This window comes from Mandrillus leucophaeus, unplaced genomic scaffold, assembly GCF_000951045.1.
Source record: "Mandrillus leucophaeus isolate KB7577 unplaced genomic scaffold, Mleu.le_1.0 Scaffold428, whole genome shotgun sequence".
In the NCBI taxonomy this organism is placed as follows: domain Eukaryota; kingdom Metazoa; phylum Chordata; class Mammalia; order Primates; family Cercopithecidae; genus Mandrillus; species Mandrillus leucophaeus.
In genome coordinates this window covers 1,560,237-1,574,843 of record NW_012104565.1, presented here as the reverse complement: position 1 = coordinate 1,574,843, position 14,607 = coordinate 1,560,237, and the positions used below count along the sequence as shown (strand labels likewise).

The 14,607-nt window shown below is 49.8% G+C and overlaps 1 protein-coding gene across 1 annotated transcript in view; it reads right to left on the bottom strand.

The window, feature by feature from the left end:
• BCAS4 (breast carcinoma amplified sequence 4) overlaps positions 1-9,559 on the bottom strand; it is a 72,925-nt gene extending 63,366 nt beyond the window's left edge. Inside the window, exon 1 of the mRNA XM_011993228.1 lies at positions 9,470-9,559. Within this exon, the coding sequence (XP_011848618.1) occupies positions 9,470-9,559 (90 nt within the window). The remainder of the gene's footprint in view (positions 1-9,469) is intronic.
• Positions 9,560-14,607: the final 5,048 nt, after the last annotated feature.

Below are 14,607 nucleotides of genomic sequence, written 5' to 3'. Positions count from 1 at the left end.
CTGGGTGTGATGGCGCGTGCCTGTAGTCCCAGCTACTCGGGAGGCTGAGGCAGGAGAATCGCTTGAACCCGGGAAATGGAGGTTGCAGTGAGCCAAGGTGGCGCCACTGCACTCCAGCCTGGGCGACAGTGCAAGACCCTGTCTCTAAAACAAAAATTCAAGTGGGACTCCCATGAGAAATGGCTGATTCTAGGACTGAGCTGAGCCTGGAGCACCTTGTAGCCCAGAAAGCAAGAAAGTATTCCACAAAATAAAAGATGAGATGGGGCTTACCCAAGAGACACAGAAGCCAACCTGCAGAATGAAATGGCCAAAGCTGGGACAAACTGAGCAACAAAAAATTAACATCGCATTAGATCATAGCTCAAAGTACAAAGTAAATGTGCACAAGCCTATTGTGGGAAATGGCAAATTCCACTGGAGAAAGCCGCAGGCACCACCTTACGCAGGTTCACATCCACGATGCCACGTGGGCATCCGGTACCCTCTGATGGGATGTGATAAGACTCCTCCTCCTCTGTGGTGATCGTTCCACAAATTCCTATCTGAAAAACGTCACAAAAATCGAGAGACCTTCTGTGAAACACCTGACCAGCATGCCTCGAAACTGCACAAGTGATGAAAAGCGAGGTAAGACTGAAACTGTCACAGGCCGGCAAAGACTAAGGAGATGTGACAATCTCGTGCCATGTGGCACCTTAGACTGGATCCTGGAACAGAAAGAGGACACTCATGGGAAACTGGTGACATCAAAACAAACTGTGGAGCTCAGTGCATAGCAATATACCAATGCTGGTTTCTTCATTTGTTTTTTTTTTTTTTTGGGGGGGGTGTTTCTTTTTGTTTGTTTGTTTGTTTTATAGGGTCTTGCTTTGTCACTCAGGCTGGAGTGCAGTGGCGCAATCATGGCTTGTTGCAGCCTCGACCTCCTGGGCTCAAACAATTCTCCAGCCTCAGTCTCTTGAATAGCTGGGACTACAGCTGTCCACTACCATGCCCAGCTAATTTTTTATCTTTTGTAGAGACAGGGTTTCACTGTGTTGTCCAGGCTGGTCTTGAACACCTGGCCTCAAGCTATCCTCCTGCCTCAATCCAAAGTGTTGGGTTTGCAGGCGTCAGCCATTGTGCCTGGCCCCCTTAGTACTGACAAATGTACCATGGTGACGTGAGATGTTAACAGTGGGGGCCAGGAACGCAAGACCAGCCTGGACAACATAGCGAGGCACCATCTCCATTAAAAAATTAAACGTATTTTTAAAAATTTAGGGTTAATATGGCAACTCTCTGAACAATCTTTGCAACTTTTCTGTAAATATAAACTATTCAAAAATAAAAAATACATAAATGTAGTTTTAAAAAATCAAGGAATTAGCTCTGAATCTACAGCTTCTCTTAAGTCAGCAGCTTTGGCAATGATGGGCCTGAGTCTCCCCAGGCAGCAAAGGCCGAGGCTGCTCCCTCCAGATGGGCCTGAGTGCTGGGGTTTCCACAGTCATCACCCCTCCCCATTGTCTCACCCCAGCTCCAGGCTCTGCCTGGCTCCAGCATTTGTTACCAGTGACAGGGAAAAGTCCTCAGTCTCCTCCCTTTCTTCCCCAAGGCCGGATTTCTAGAGAGAAGCTCCTTCCTCAACAAGGCTAAACTTGGAGAAAATCACCCTGATGTAGCAAAGAGCAGATAATTAATTCCAGGGCAAGGTCAGAACACGGGGGAGCAAACCTGAATCGTATCTTTCTGTTAATTTCTAAAGAAACCAACTGGGGGAGGGGTGAGAATGAGCTTGGGGGTATGGGCTGGGACTGGCAACCTACAGGAGACAAAGGGGCAGACAGGAGATTCAGGGACCACCCTCGCCCCCTAAATCCGAAAGAACTGGGAACAGTTTTTTTTTTCCTTATTTTTATTTGTTTATTTTTTTCTTTTTCTTTTTTTTTTTGAGACGCCCAGGCTGGAGTGCAGTGGCGCCATCTCTGCTCACTGCAACCTCTGCACCCAGATTCAAGTGATTCTCCTGCCTCAGCCTCCCGAGTAGCTGGGATTACAGGCACCCGCCACCACGCCTGGCTAATTTTTATATTTTTAGTAGAGACAGGGTTTCACCATGTTGGCCAGACTGGTCTTGAACTCCTGACCTCAAGTGATCCACCCACCTTGGCTTCCCAAAGTGCTGGAATTACAGGCGTGAGCCACGGCGCCTGGCCTCTTATTTTATTTTTAGAGAAATCCCTTCTCTGATGCAGCTTCTCCAATGGCTGAAACCGAAGGCAACAGGGAACTGTTTATACCTGCCCAGAGGTTTACCCAGAGGTAGTTACTCAGAATGAGGGGCCAGAGAGGGCAATCCCAGGGGCTGAAAGACCCCAACCCTTACTCTTGGTTCCACCCTGGGCTGGGAACCATAAAAGAAACTTTAGGGCCAGGTGCAGGGGCTCACACCTGTAATCCCAATTCTTTGGGAGGCTGAGGTGAGAGGATCCCTTGAGGCCAGGAGTTCAAGACCAGTCTGGGCAACATAGTGAGGCACCATCTCTATTTAAAAAATTAAACATTTATTAAAGGAAAAAACAGAACTGTAGGGTTAACGTAGGTCCAGTCTAGAGGGGCATGATACCAACAGAGCACACTCCATGACCTCTGACTGTGTGCTGGGAACAGGCCCCGGGAGGCAAGAAATATTTCTTCTTCAACCTTATTTTATGGGAGATAAAACTGAGGCTCAGAGAAACTAAATGAGCTGGCCCAAGGTCACAAAGCCAGAAAGTGGGAGAGGGAGGATTCCAATCCAGATGGGCCTGAGGCCACCCTTCCTAATACCAGAGGTCTACAGATGTCGTTCCATCGGGCCAAGGCAGTGTCAGCCCAATCATGCCTAAAAAAAGTAAAACCAAACCAGATGCCAAGATGTCAAAGTCAGGATATTTCCCTTAGAAACCCAGATCTCTGGCTTCTTGTGAAAAATCAGAAGACCTGGCCACACTGAGCCCATGTTCCACATGGCAACAATCAGCTGGAGCTGAGTGACAGCTGCCACTTTTGTGAACCCCAGTCCCCTTCACTCCCTACAGTCTCCCCAACATGGAATCCATGGCTACCCAGAGGAGCACTTTCTTCTTAAGGAAGAGTCAAAAGAAAAGTGGCACATTTTTCACCTCCAACTCACTTCTCATCACATTACAGGTGTTTACATTTGCGCACCTTGGGGCACGCTCTGAGAAGAGCAAAAAGATTTCAGTGAAGAAGCCTCCATGCTCTGGAGCCTCTGCCAGGACAAACACCCAACCAGGTATGCTAGCCTGGGGGTCCCAGACCCTTCCCCCAACTCTCCTCCCACCTCTCCAGAGCTGGTCTCCAGAGCCCAGAAGTCTGGGCAGCAGGTGCTGAGGTCATCACAGAGCGAAGTCATCTGTCCAGAATGATTCAGGGCCCCTAGGAAGGAGAGCCAAACGCACTGGACCCGAGAACGCGCACCCACGCCAAATGCAACTGCTGGGCCAAGGCCAACAGGAAATGTTCTCCATTTATGTGAGCGAAGTAAGAGTCTGCTCCTTGGCAGAAGGTGGGCCCAAGGCCACTGGAGTTTCAGAGGGACCGGACAAGCTACCCAAACCCCACAGGGCACTGAGCTGAAAGGCTTTACAAATCCAGCCTTACTCTCGATAACTTCATCAGCGTCATGCCCCTCTGCTGCTTTGGTAATAACGATGATGGCATTAGTAGCTACCATTTATTAGTCATTTAATAAATAGCAGGTACTGTGCTCAGCAATGATCTTTAACTGGGTGTAAGCGACACAAAGGAAAGGGCACAGCTTGTAAGTGGAACAGCTTGAGGAATCCACACATATGTTTACATCTGTGTAACCACCACCCAGACTAAAATATAGAATATTTCCTCACCCCGTAAGGCCTCCTGCAGGCCATGACTACCCTCCCCAGACCAACCACTACCGGACTTAGACCACCCATAGATTAGTTATGCCTATTGCTGAACTTCAGACTAGTGGAATCACACAGAACGTATTCTTGTGTTAAGCTTTTCTTTTTAAATTTATTATTATGATTTAAAAATAAAGATGGGGTTTCCCTATGTTGCCCAGGCTGGTCTCAAACTCCTGAGCTCAAGCAGACCTTCCAGTCTGTCCTCCCAGAGACTGGAATTACAGGTGTGAGCCATCATGCCTGGCCATGACTTCTTTTGCTCCATATCACATGTGTGAGATCATCTCTGTTGCTGTGTATAGCGGTCAATTCTTTTTCATTGCTGTGTAGTATTCCAATATATGCATAAACAACAGTTGCTTTACTCATTCTACTGCAGATGGACATTTGGGTTGTTTACAGTTTGGAGTATCATGAATAAGGCTTCTATTTTTTGGGGGGGGGATGGAGTCTCACTCTGTCACCTAGGCTGGAGTGCAGTGGCGCGATCTCAGCTCATTGCAACTTCCGCCTCCCGGGTTCAAGTGATTCTCCTGCCTCAGCTTCCCGAGTAGCTGAGACTACAGGTGCATGCCACTGCACCCGATTAATTTTTATATTTTTAATAGAGACAGGGTTTCGCCATGTTGGCCAGGCTAGTCTTGAACTCCTGACCTCAGGAGATCCACCTGCCTCAGCCTCCCAAAGTGCTGGGATTACAGGCGTGAGCTACCACGCCCGGTGAATAAGGCTTCTATGAACATTTGTGTGTGAATCTTTGTGTGGTTTGGGCACTTGTTTTCATTCCTTATTGGTAATGACAAGGGCTAGAATTGCTGGGATGTAGGTTAAGCACATGTTCATCTTTGTAAGAGGCTGGGTGCAGTGGCTCACGCCTGTAATCCCAGCACTTTGGGAGGCTGAGGTGGGCGGATCACTTGAGGTCAGGAGTTCGAGATCAGCCTGGCCAACATGGTGAAACCCCATCTCTACTAAAAATACAAAAATTAGCCAGGCGTGGTGGTGGGCACCTGTAATTCCAGCTACTCAGGCACAAGAATCGCTTGAACCAGGAGGCGGAGGTTGCAATGAGCTGAGATAGCGCCACTGCACTACAGCCTGGGTAACAGAGTGAGACTGTGTCTCCAAAAAAACAAAACAAAACAAAAAAACCTGTACGAAACTGCCAGGCTGTTTTCCAAAGTGGCTGTGGGTTTTTTTGCATTTCTACCAGCAATGTATCAGAGCTTCGTTGCTCTACATCCTTGCCAACACTTGGTATTTTGGTGGTTTTTAAGATCTAGCCATTCTAGTGGGTGTAAAGCACACATCTCTGCCTCATCTATCCCTTACAGTATCTCTTTGGAGATGGAAACTATTTGTAGTGGATTAAGGATGGCCACAAACTCCTTAATTCCTTCCATGAAGGGGTAGAATCCAGGTTCTCTCCCCTGATTCTGGCTGGGCTGTGTAACTGCTTTGACCAATAAACTACAACAGAAGTGACACTGTGTCACTTTTCACACTCAGGCCTCAAGACATGTGGCAGCTTCCCTCCTGCCCACTGGACTGCTTGCTCTGGGGAGGTCAAACAGCCATGCTATGAGGAAGCCCACGCCAGCCACATGGAGAGCGTGCACGAGGCAAGTTACACCAACCAGCCCCAGCCAGCCCAGCCCAGGTATCAGACAAGTGATGAAGGAGCCAGCTTCGACTCAAATGAGCTGAGTCCTCTGTGCCCTGCTCCAACCCACAGAATAAATGGGTGGTTGTTCTACATCACGAAATTTTCGGGTAGTTTGACACAGCAATAGACAATCAGAACCATTATCTTCATTTTATGCAGGAAAAAATAAAGGTTCAGAGAGGTAATGTGATGTGTCCATGGCCCCACAGTGGGAGCAATCAGAACGTGAAGTGCCAACAATTGGCATTATATCAAATGTCAAAAGAGGTCCCAGAACAAAGGGGTGAATTTCAGTGACAGGGAGTGATCAGGACAGGCTAGTGGAAGAACTAATAGAGCAGACAGGAAGCTGGACTTTGATTTCTAACAGCCCAATTTTATCAGAAAGGAAGTGGCTTCTCTCTAAACCGTGCAGCCCAGGGCCTGCCTTCTCTCGGACGTGTAAATTGATCAAACAGTGTTTCTGAAGACCGAGGCAGGGACCTGGGGGGACAGTGGTCCATGGTGTGACATCACCTGCCCCTAGAGGACCCTATTTGCCCCTAGAGGACCCTACTCATCCCTAGCTTGGATTTCAAAGCAGCTCTTAAAGAGAAAAAGAGGCCCCAAGCTAGGGCTGATCACTGGACACCTCTCTCTGCAGTCAGGTGATCCCACAGCACACAGCAAACATACCAGGTAAGCCAAGCGTGAACCTCTAGGGGCCAAGAGGATTTCTAGAATATAAATGGCATCGGCACAGAGTGCCCATGCAGGGGCTGTAAGCTCAAACACCCCCAGGGGTCCCAAAAGCGTCACATATTTGCAGAACTGGCCGGGCACATCCTGTCAACACAGACACATGGGAAGAGACTGCTTCCAAACGGATGCATATTCTCTTACATTTCTTGGAACACGGGATCCTCTTGGTCTGGCTTTATTTTCCCACTTTCAGCAGGGTCAAAAGAACACAGAAACATCATCTATCAAAAATACACAAGCACGTGGCGGCTGTGGAGTCAGGAAGGCTCCCCGGGAGCAGCCGGCACTGCAGCAAGCTGGAAAGCACATTCGCTGCCCACAGCAGGCGGTCGCTTGCTTGCCACGTGACATGGTGGCCGACGCTTGCTAGGTAGGAATGAGTACCCCAGGAGGGCCAGATCTTTGCTTTTCTGAGAGAAGCCAGTACTCCAGATTTTTCACATGAAATTCTAAAAATGTCACAAGCTAATGCCTTCCCCCCACCCCCCCCGGAAACATCAAATTATCTGCAGGCAGGATTGGACCTGTGGGTCATCTGTGTGTGGCCGCAGGATTAAATCTTTCCATGAAGCATCTCCAGGCTTCGAGTGAGGAGGACCTGCCCGATGCTGCCTGCAATCTTGAGTCTCCTGGCAACACAGACACACACTTCCCACCACAGGAAGCTGCAATGGTTTTTCAGGGCTGGGCCACATGGGTCTCTCTCCACCTGTCCACACGGACTCCTGCCCCCAGCCCTCTTTAGGCTGATGCTGGGTCTCCTTGCACAGAATGCCCACATGGATGACGGGATGGGATTTGAGAACAAAGGTATCCCTGGAGCATCCATCCACACCATCCTCCCAACCTGCCTTCCCTGCCCGCAGCCACGATCCTCCACCCGGTGCCCAGCCACACCACATGGCTGGCCTCCCCACCTTTGCACAGGCTGGTCCCTCTGCCTGAATGCCCTCCTTCCCAATCTGTTGAATTCTTTGTTTCTCCTTCCAGTCCCAGATTCATTACCACCTGTTCTACAAAGCCTTCCCAATTTCCTAGGCAGGACTTAACACCCTGGCTCTGGAATCCCTTCACACCTTGACCTTACCTTCACGACAGCACTGTAGCATAGGATGGCACCAACTGGTACCCAAATCAGCCTCCCCACATACACTGGGGCTTGGTGGGGATGGAGATGGACTGAACTGTCTCTGCCTACTCAAGCTTATCACGGAGCCCATTCCTGAGAAAGTGCCCAATACAGCCAGGCGTGGTGGCTCACGCCTATAATCAATCCCAGCACTTTGGGAGGCTGAGGCGGGAGGATCGCTTGAGGCTAGGAGTTCGAGACCAGCCTGATCAACATGGTAAAACCCCATCTCTACTAAAAAATACAAAAATTAGCCGGGCATGGTGGCGCATGTTTGTAATCCCAGCTACTCGGGAGGCTGAGGCAGGAGAATCACTTGAACCCGGGAGGCAGAGGTTGCAGTGAGCTGAGATCGCATCATTGCACTCCAGCCTGGGGGACAGAGCAAGACTCTGTCTCGAAAGGAAGGAAGGAAGAAAGGAAAGGAGGGAGGAAAGGAGGGAGGGAGGGAGGGAGGGAAAGACAGACAGAAAGAGAAAGAGAGAGAGAGAGAGAGAGAGAGAGAGAGAGAGAGAGAGCCCAATGCATGGTGGTAAAGAAAGGACAATCCAGGCTATTAAAAGCCTGTCTTGTTACTTGGCTCCCACCTGGACCCACATCTGAACATAAAACTTGACTCAAGAGAGGAAACCACATAGTTCCTCTTGGGATTTCCGCTGTGACCCTAGAAGTTGGGCTGAGGTCTGCTGAATATATAGGGATGACTCAGTGCCTGCTGTCTAGGGTGGCTTTGTGCCGGGCACAAAGGAAGGTGTTCAATGAACACCTGGGGCTGCTGTTACTGTTACTCCCTTGGGTTCTCACAAACACTCTCAGGGTCCGGACACAGTGCTTCTCAGGGACACAAACGCATACCACTGGGCCCGGGTGGGCAGGCTTCCTCCATTCTGGGGAGATACAGGGCCTGGTCACAACATGGAGCACTTTGGGCCTCCAGGCAGACGCCTCAAGCCCAGGTTACTGGTTTGCCTCTAACAAGCTTGGGAGCTTCTAGAAAATTCTATCAATGCTCCTGGGGGCTCCTCACCTGGCTGGCAGCAATCCTGGGAACACTGGGATCTAGAAACAATTTTTCTTTTCTTTTCTCTTTCTCTTTTTTTTTTTATTTTTGAGACACAATCTTGATCTATCACCCAGGCTGGAGTGCAGTGGTGCAATCTCAGCTCACTGCAACCTCCATCTTTTGGGTTCAAGCGATTCTCCTGCCTTAGCCTCCGGAGTAGCTGAGATTACAGGTGCCTGCAACCACACCAGCTAATTTTTGTATTTTTGGTAGAGCCAGGGTTTCACCATGTTGGTCAGGCTGGTCTTGAACTCCTGACCTCAGGTGATCTGCCCGCCTCGGCCTCCCAAAGTGCTGGGATTATAGGTGTGAGCCACTGCACCCAGCCTCTAGAGGCAATTTCTAGAGACTCTGGCTTGGGAGGCCTTGTCTTCTGGGCCATTGTCTTCCATCTTCCGCCTCAATCAGGCTAGGAGATTTGGGCCAACCAGGCAGAGTAGGAGGTAAAAGCAGAGAGAACAGAAAGATTCAGGAAGGAACTCAATGCCCAACTCCACCGCGGGCTGTGGCCCGGGCAAGAGGCTCCTCCTAGGCCTCACAGGCCTGAAGCCATTTCCTGGCTGCCTCCATGTTTGCACAGGGGACGGTGCAGAGCTGAGGAAAGTTAAATATAGTCTAGTGTCCCCGCTGAACGGCTCCCTGCATCGGTGCCCGAGAGTGCCACCTTGTGGTCCACTCCTGGCTCCTCTGCGGAATAAAAACCATCTCGGGGGAAGGACGAGATCAAGATGGCCGCCTCAGGAAGCACTTGGGGTTGAGAGAGAGAGAGAGAGACAAGGGAGTGTTTGCACGTGGTTTTCCTCTCAGCGCTGGCTGCTGCCCCATTCCTTCTGGTTGCTAACTCACCACCAAAATGGCTTCCCCAGAAAACTCCAGCAAGGGCCCGAAGTCTGGCCTGGGCCTAAATCCACGCCTCCCAGGAAGCCACTCACCAGGTCAGCCAGGCTGCAAAACTCTTCCAGCCTGAGGAGCATGCCCTCGATGGTCTCCTCCACCTCCTTCGCCTGAAAAAGAGACGACATCCGGGAGATTAGCAAGTGGTTTCCAGGGAGACAAACACCCTTCATTTTTTTTTTTTTTTTTTTTTTTTTAAAGCAAACTAAGTCTTAGGATTATGTGCCCAGTTCCTGCTCGACCCCCTTCCACTGCCTCCTTTGAAAGAGCAATAAACGGGCAGCAGTCCTGGCACCCATCACAGAGGATTGGTTAAAGCCACCACGGCCTCTCCATTCTACACAGCTTTCAAAAGAGACAAGATCAACAAAATACAGGAAATAAGCTACCCTTACCCTCCACATTGTACAGATGAGGCTCAGAGAGATGGGGTAGCCTACTCAAGATCACAAGGTTAACAAACAGCACGGGGCAAGAATCCTAATCCAGATGGAGTCCGCAGCCTCACAGCCTGCTCTAATAAACACAGTGGCCCCGGCGATACCCCAGAGAGGAAAAGCAAGCTGCAGACAGTGCCAGATACAAACCATACCAAAAAAATGTCTGAGGTGGGCGGATCACCTGAGGTCAGGAGTTTGAGACCAGCCTGACCAACATGGTGAAATGCCATCTCTACTAAAAATACAAAAATTAGCCAGGCATAGTGGTATGTGCCCATAGTCACAGGCTGAGGCTGGAGAATCACTTGAACCTGGGAGGCGGAGGCTGCAGTGAGCCGAGATCCCACCACTGCACTCCAGCCTGGGCAACAGAGCGAGACTCCATCTCAAAAAAAAAAAAAGTACCTGTCTCCACAGAGAAAGGCCTGGAATGATATGTGCCAAACTGCTAATAGTTAAGAGATGTGCTTATACTAAAACAATTATTTGTTGTTTATCTGAAATTCACATTCAACTGGGCGTCCCATAGTTTCTTTGGAAACCCTATTAATAGGGCTTACTTAGCCCTGGGCAGGAGGAGTTGGGAAAGGGACTCTGACAAGGGAAACTTGAATTTTTTATGTTATGTAAAGGGTCCGTGGCCAGGAGCAGTGGCTTATGCCTGTAGTCCCAACATTTTGGGAGGCCGAGGCAGGAAGATCACTGAAGTCCAGGAATTCGAGACCAGTCTGGGCAACATGGTGAGGCTCCGTCCCTTTAAAAAAAAAAAAAAAAAATTTGGCCGGGTGCAGTGGCTCACACCTGTAATCCCAGCACTTTGGGAGGCTGAGGCGGATGGAACACGAGGTCAGGAGATCGAGACCATCCTAGCCAACATGGTAAAACCCTGTCTCTACTAAAAATATGAAAATTAGCCAAGTGTGGTGCACCCCTGTAGTCCTAGCTACTCAGGAGGCTAAGGCAGGACAATCTCTTGAACCTGGGAGGTGGAGGCTGCAGTGAGCCACTGCACTCCAGCCTGGGCAACACAACGAGATTCCATCTCAAAAAAATAAAAATAAAAAAATTAGCCAGGCATGGTGGTGCATGTCTGTAGTCCCAGCTACCCAGGAGGCTGAGGCTGCAGTGAGCAGTGATCATACCACTGCACTCCAGGCTGGGCGACAGAGTGAGAACTTGTCTTTAAAAAAAAGAGAAGAAGAAAAAACACCCAGTCATCAGGCCGGACATTAAAATACATGAGTGAAGCAGGCCATCGGGCTTGTGGTGATCTCGGAGGTGCTCATCCAGTCCTCCAGCTGCTGGCCACTAGCCGCCATCAGGAAACGCAGGCCCAGAGCTACCAGATCTTCCATTTTCTAAGAGAAGCCAGAAATCCTAATTTGATAGGAAATGCCCCAATGTTTAAACATGGGAACACATTAAAAAAAAACCCTTTAATGCTCCATAAATGAAGCCAATCACAAACGTGCAAAGGGTCTGCCAGTGTACAACTGCTTCATGCGCTTGTGTAAAAATTAGGGAAATAATTAGGGGTTTGGCCAGGTGTAGTGGCTCACGCCTGTAATCCCAACACTTTGGGAGGCCAAGGCAGGCCAATCATCCGAGGCTAGGAGTTTGAGACCAGCCTGACCAACATGGCGAAACCCCGTCTCTACTAAAAATACAAAACTTAACCGGATGCGATGGCATGCATCTGTAGTCCCAGCTACTCAGGAGGCTGAGGCAAGAGGACTACTTGAACCCGGAAGGAGGAGGTTGCAGTGAGCCGAGATCGCGCCACTGTACTCCAGCCTGGGTGACAGAGCAAGACCTGTCTTAAAAAAAAAAAAAAAAAATTAGGGTTTTTTCCCCCCCAAGTATCTACTACTTTTACGACTTCTAAAATACCAGTTTCTGTTGTTATTTTTGTAATGGCCAGCATGCAGGAAGAAAGTTCACCCAGCACATGATCTGCTTTCCCTACCAGGCCACACCGTCCTGCTCCAGGGAGGCGTGTTCAGGGTTTCTGGGCAGGCCTCGTCCCTGCCTCCTGCACCTGAACGCTCCCTCACCACCCACTTGTCCCCAGAGAACTGTTTATATAGCACCAGTTCCTGCTGCTTCCATCATGAGCCATCTCCACCACAACAAAATAAACGACTGCGCAAAAAAACATCTTTCAGGCTGGAGTATAAATAGTACCAAGTTGCAATTTTAAACTCTGCAACCTTCATCTCACAGCTGGGACTATTTCTGTGCCTCAGTGCGGGAGAGGGGAGAGAAGACTCGGAAAAAGATCATCCCCTCACCCAACCCCCAAATTCAATTACAATGAGAAAATGTCACTATCGCACTAAGGGAGAAAGGATGGAGCCAAGAGGTCACTGTGGTGGGAGGAGAAGGTTGGTGGTTCTTTCTGATCCAGGGGAAAGAGAGGAGTGGGGCACAGCCAGTGATGGAGAGATCCTGGGGCTGCAGGTGCTCTTAACACAGACCTGGGTCCAGGCGCGCTTAAGAACACACAACCAGCATGGGAGGCCACGGAAGCCCACGCCCCAGCTGGGTGGGATGCCTCCTTCCCAAGATGTGTCTGCAGCGCTGTGCTTGTAGGAAGCGCATCGCAACCCATCCTGGCCCGCTCAGGAAGGGCATGGCGTGGTCACGGCACTGCTGGGTTCACCTTACCCTCTGCCAGTCATGCAGCTGGAACCCAATGGCTTAACCTCTGCATTTCACTGCTGCTGGATCCCCTGTGACAGGAACCATCATGCCCGTTTGGCAGAATGCTCAGGAGGTTAACCTGACATCATAGATGTGGTTAACAGAGTGCTGACACACAATAGGTGCATGATAAGGGGTTGCTTTCCATAGCTCGATTTCTCTGTTTTTTGTATTTTAATTTTTGTAGAGACAGGGGTCTCACTATGTTGCCCAGGCTGGTCTCAAGCTCCTGGCCTCATGCAATCCTCCTGCCTCAGCCTCCCAAAGTGCTGAGATTATAGGCATGAGCCACTGCACCCACCCCATCTCTTTTACCATAGAAAAAAAACAAGGACTAGACACTGTATTTGAATTACTTCATTTACTTCTCACAAGAACCCTATGCAGTAGGTGCTACTATTTCCTTCTTTTTATGGATTGAGAAACAGAGGATCAGAGAGGTTAAGTCCCTTGCTCAAGCTCACACAGCTAATAAATATTGAAGCCAGAATTTGACCCTGAGCACTCTAACTCCAGAGCTAGAATGTGTAATAAGATGTTCTTTGGGGCTGGGTACAGTGGCTCACGGCTGTAATCTCAACACTGGGAGGCTGAGGCCAGAGGATTGCTTGAGCCCAGGAGTTCCAGTCCAGCTTAGGCAACAGGGGGAAAGTTTGTCTCTCTAAAAATAAAAAGAAAACTAGCTGGGCATGGTGGTGCACACCTGTGTGGTCTCGGCTACTTGAGAGGCAGAGGTGGGAGGGTCACTTGGGCCTAGGAGGTTGAGGCTACAGTGAGCTGTGATGCGTCACTGCACTCCTGGGTGACAGAGCGAGATCATCTCAAAACCAAAACAAGATGCTCTTGGGGGAGGTTAGAAATGTGTCCCCTTCATTGCTGCTTGTCAGCTATGGTCAGTCCTCCACCTCACTCCCTAGTACCTAGGGAGGTTCCCAAAAGCAGGAGGGAGCAAAGTGAGCATTTGCCGACTGTCTGGTCAGCAAAGGGAGAAACAAGCCCGACCGACCAACAGGAAGAAACATTCCCAACCAACAGGAAGGCGCTCAGGATAAGCCAGCCCACCATGCCCACAAATCATCCATGGGGCAATTTTCTCTCAAGATTATCCCCTAAGTGGCCTCAGAAATGAGAGTCCCGCAGGCTGCAGCCCACGTGCCTTTTTAACCAGCCTGTGAGCCGATGAATGCCCTCACTGTTCTCTACAGCCCCCTGGGCCTAAACTGCTTCACTCAGAGGGGAAGGAGGCAAGAGGCTCACTTTAAGTGACATTCAAGGAAGGACCAGTGGAGATGGTGAGTGTTGTTTTTTTTTTCTAAAACAAACACCTGCAAATCATGGTTTTCACTGTCTTTTCCCACATCCCCCCTTCTCACAAAGTGGCAGTGCAAACTTCCCAGCTGGGAATGCCCAGACATTGAAGAGGGGCTGGCCCTGCTCACCAAGGGGCTGGCACAAAAAAAAAAAAAAAACACCCAAAAAGGTCCCCACCCATTATCTTTTCTAACTCAACAAATGGAAACTCCATCGTCCCCTTGCTCAGGCCAAATACTTCAGAGCACTCTCAACTCTTCTCTCCCACCTCCCACCCCAACCAATCTGCCAGCAAATCCTCTCAGTTCTACCTTCAAAATGTCTCTACCCAAATCCAACTACTTCACTCTCTCTCCCATACAACCAAGCACCATGGCACACGGCACCATTGTCTCTTGCTAGGACTGGTGCAGTAGCCTGCTCACTGGTCCCAGCTTCCTGTTCTCACTGCCCTTCAATCTACTCTGTGCAGTCCTGTTAAAACAAAAGCCCTGGCTGGGCGCAGTGGCTCATGCCTGTAATCCCAGCACTTTGGAAGGCCGAGGCAGGCGGATCACGAGGTCAGGAGATCGAGACCATCCTGGCTAACACGGTGAAACCCCGTCTCTACTAAAAAATACAAAAAAATTAGCCGGGTGTGGTGGCGGGCGCCTGTAGTCCCAGCTACTCGGGAGGCTGAGGCAGGAGAATGGTGTGAACCCGGGAGGTGGAGCTTGCAGTGA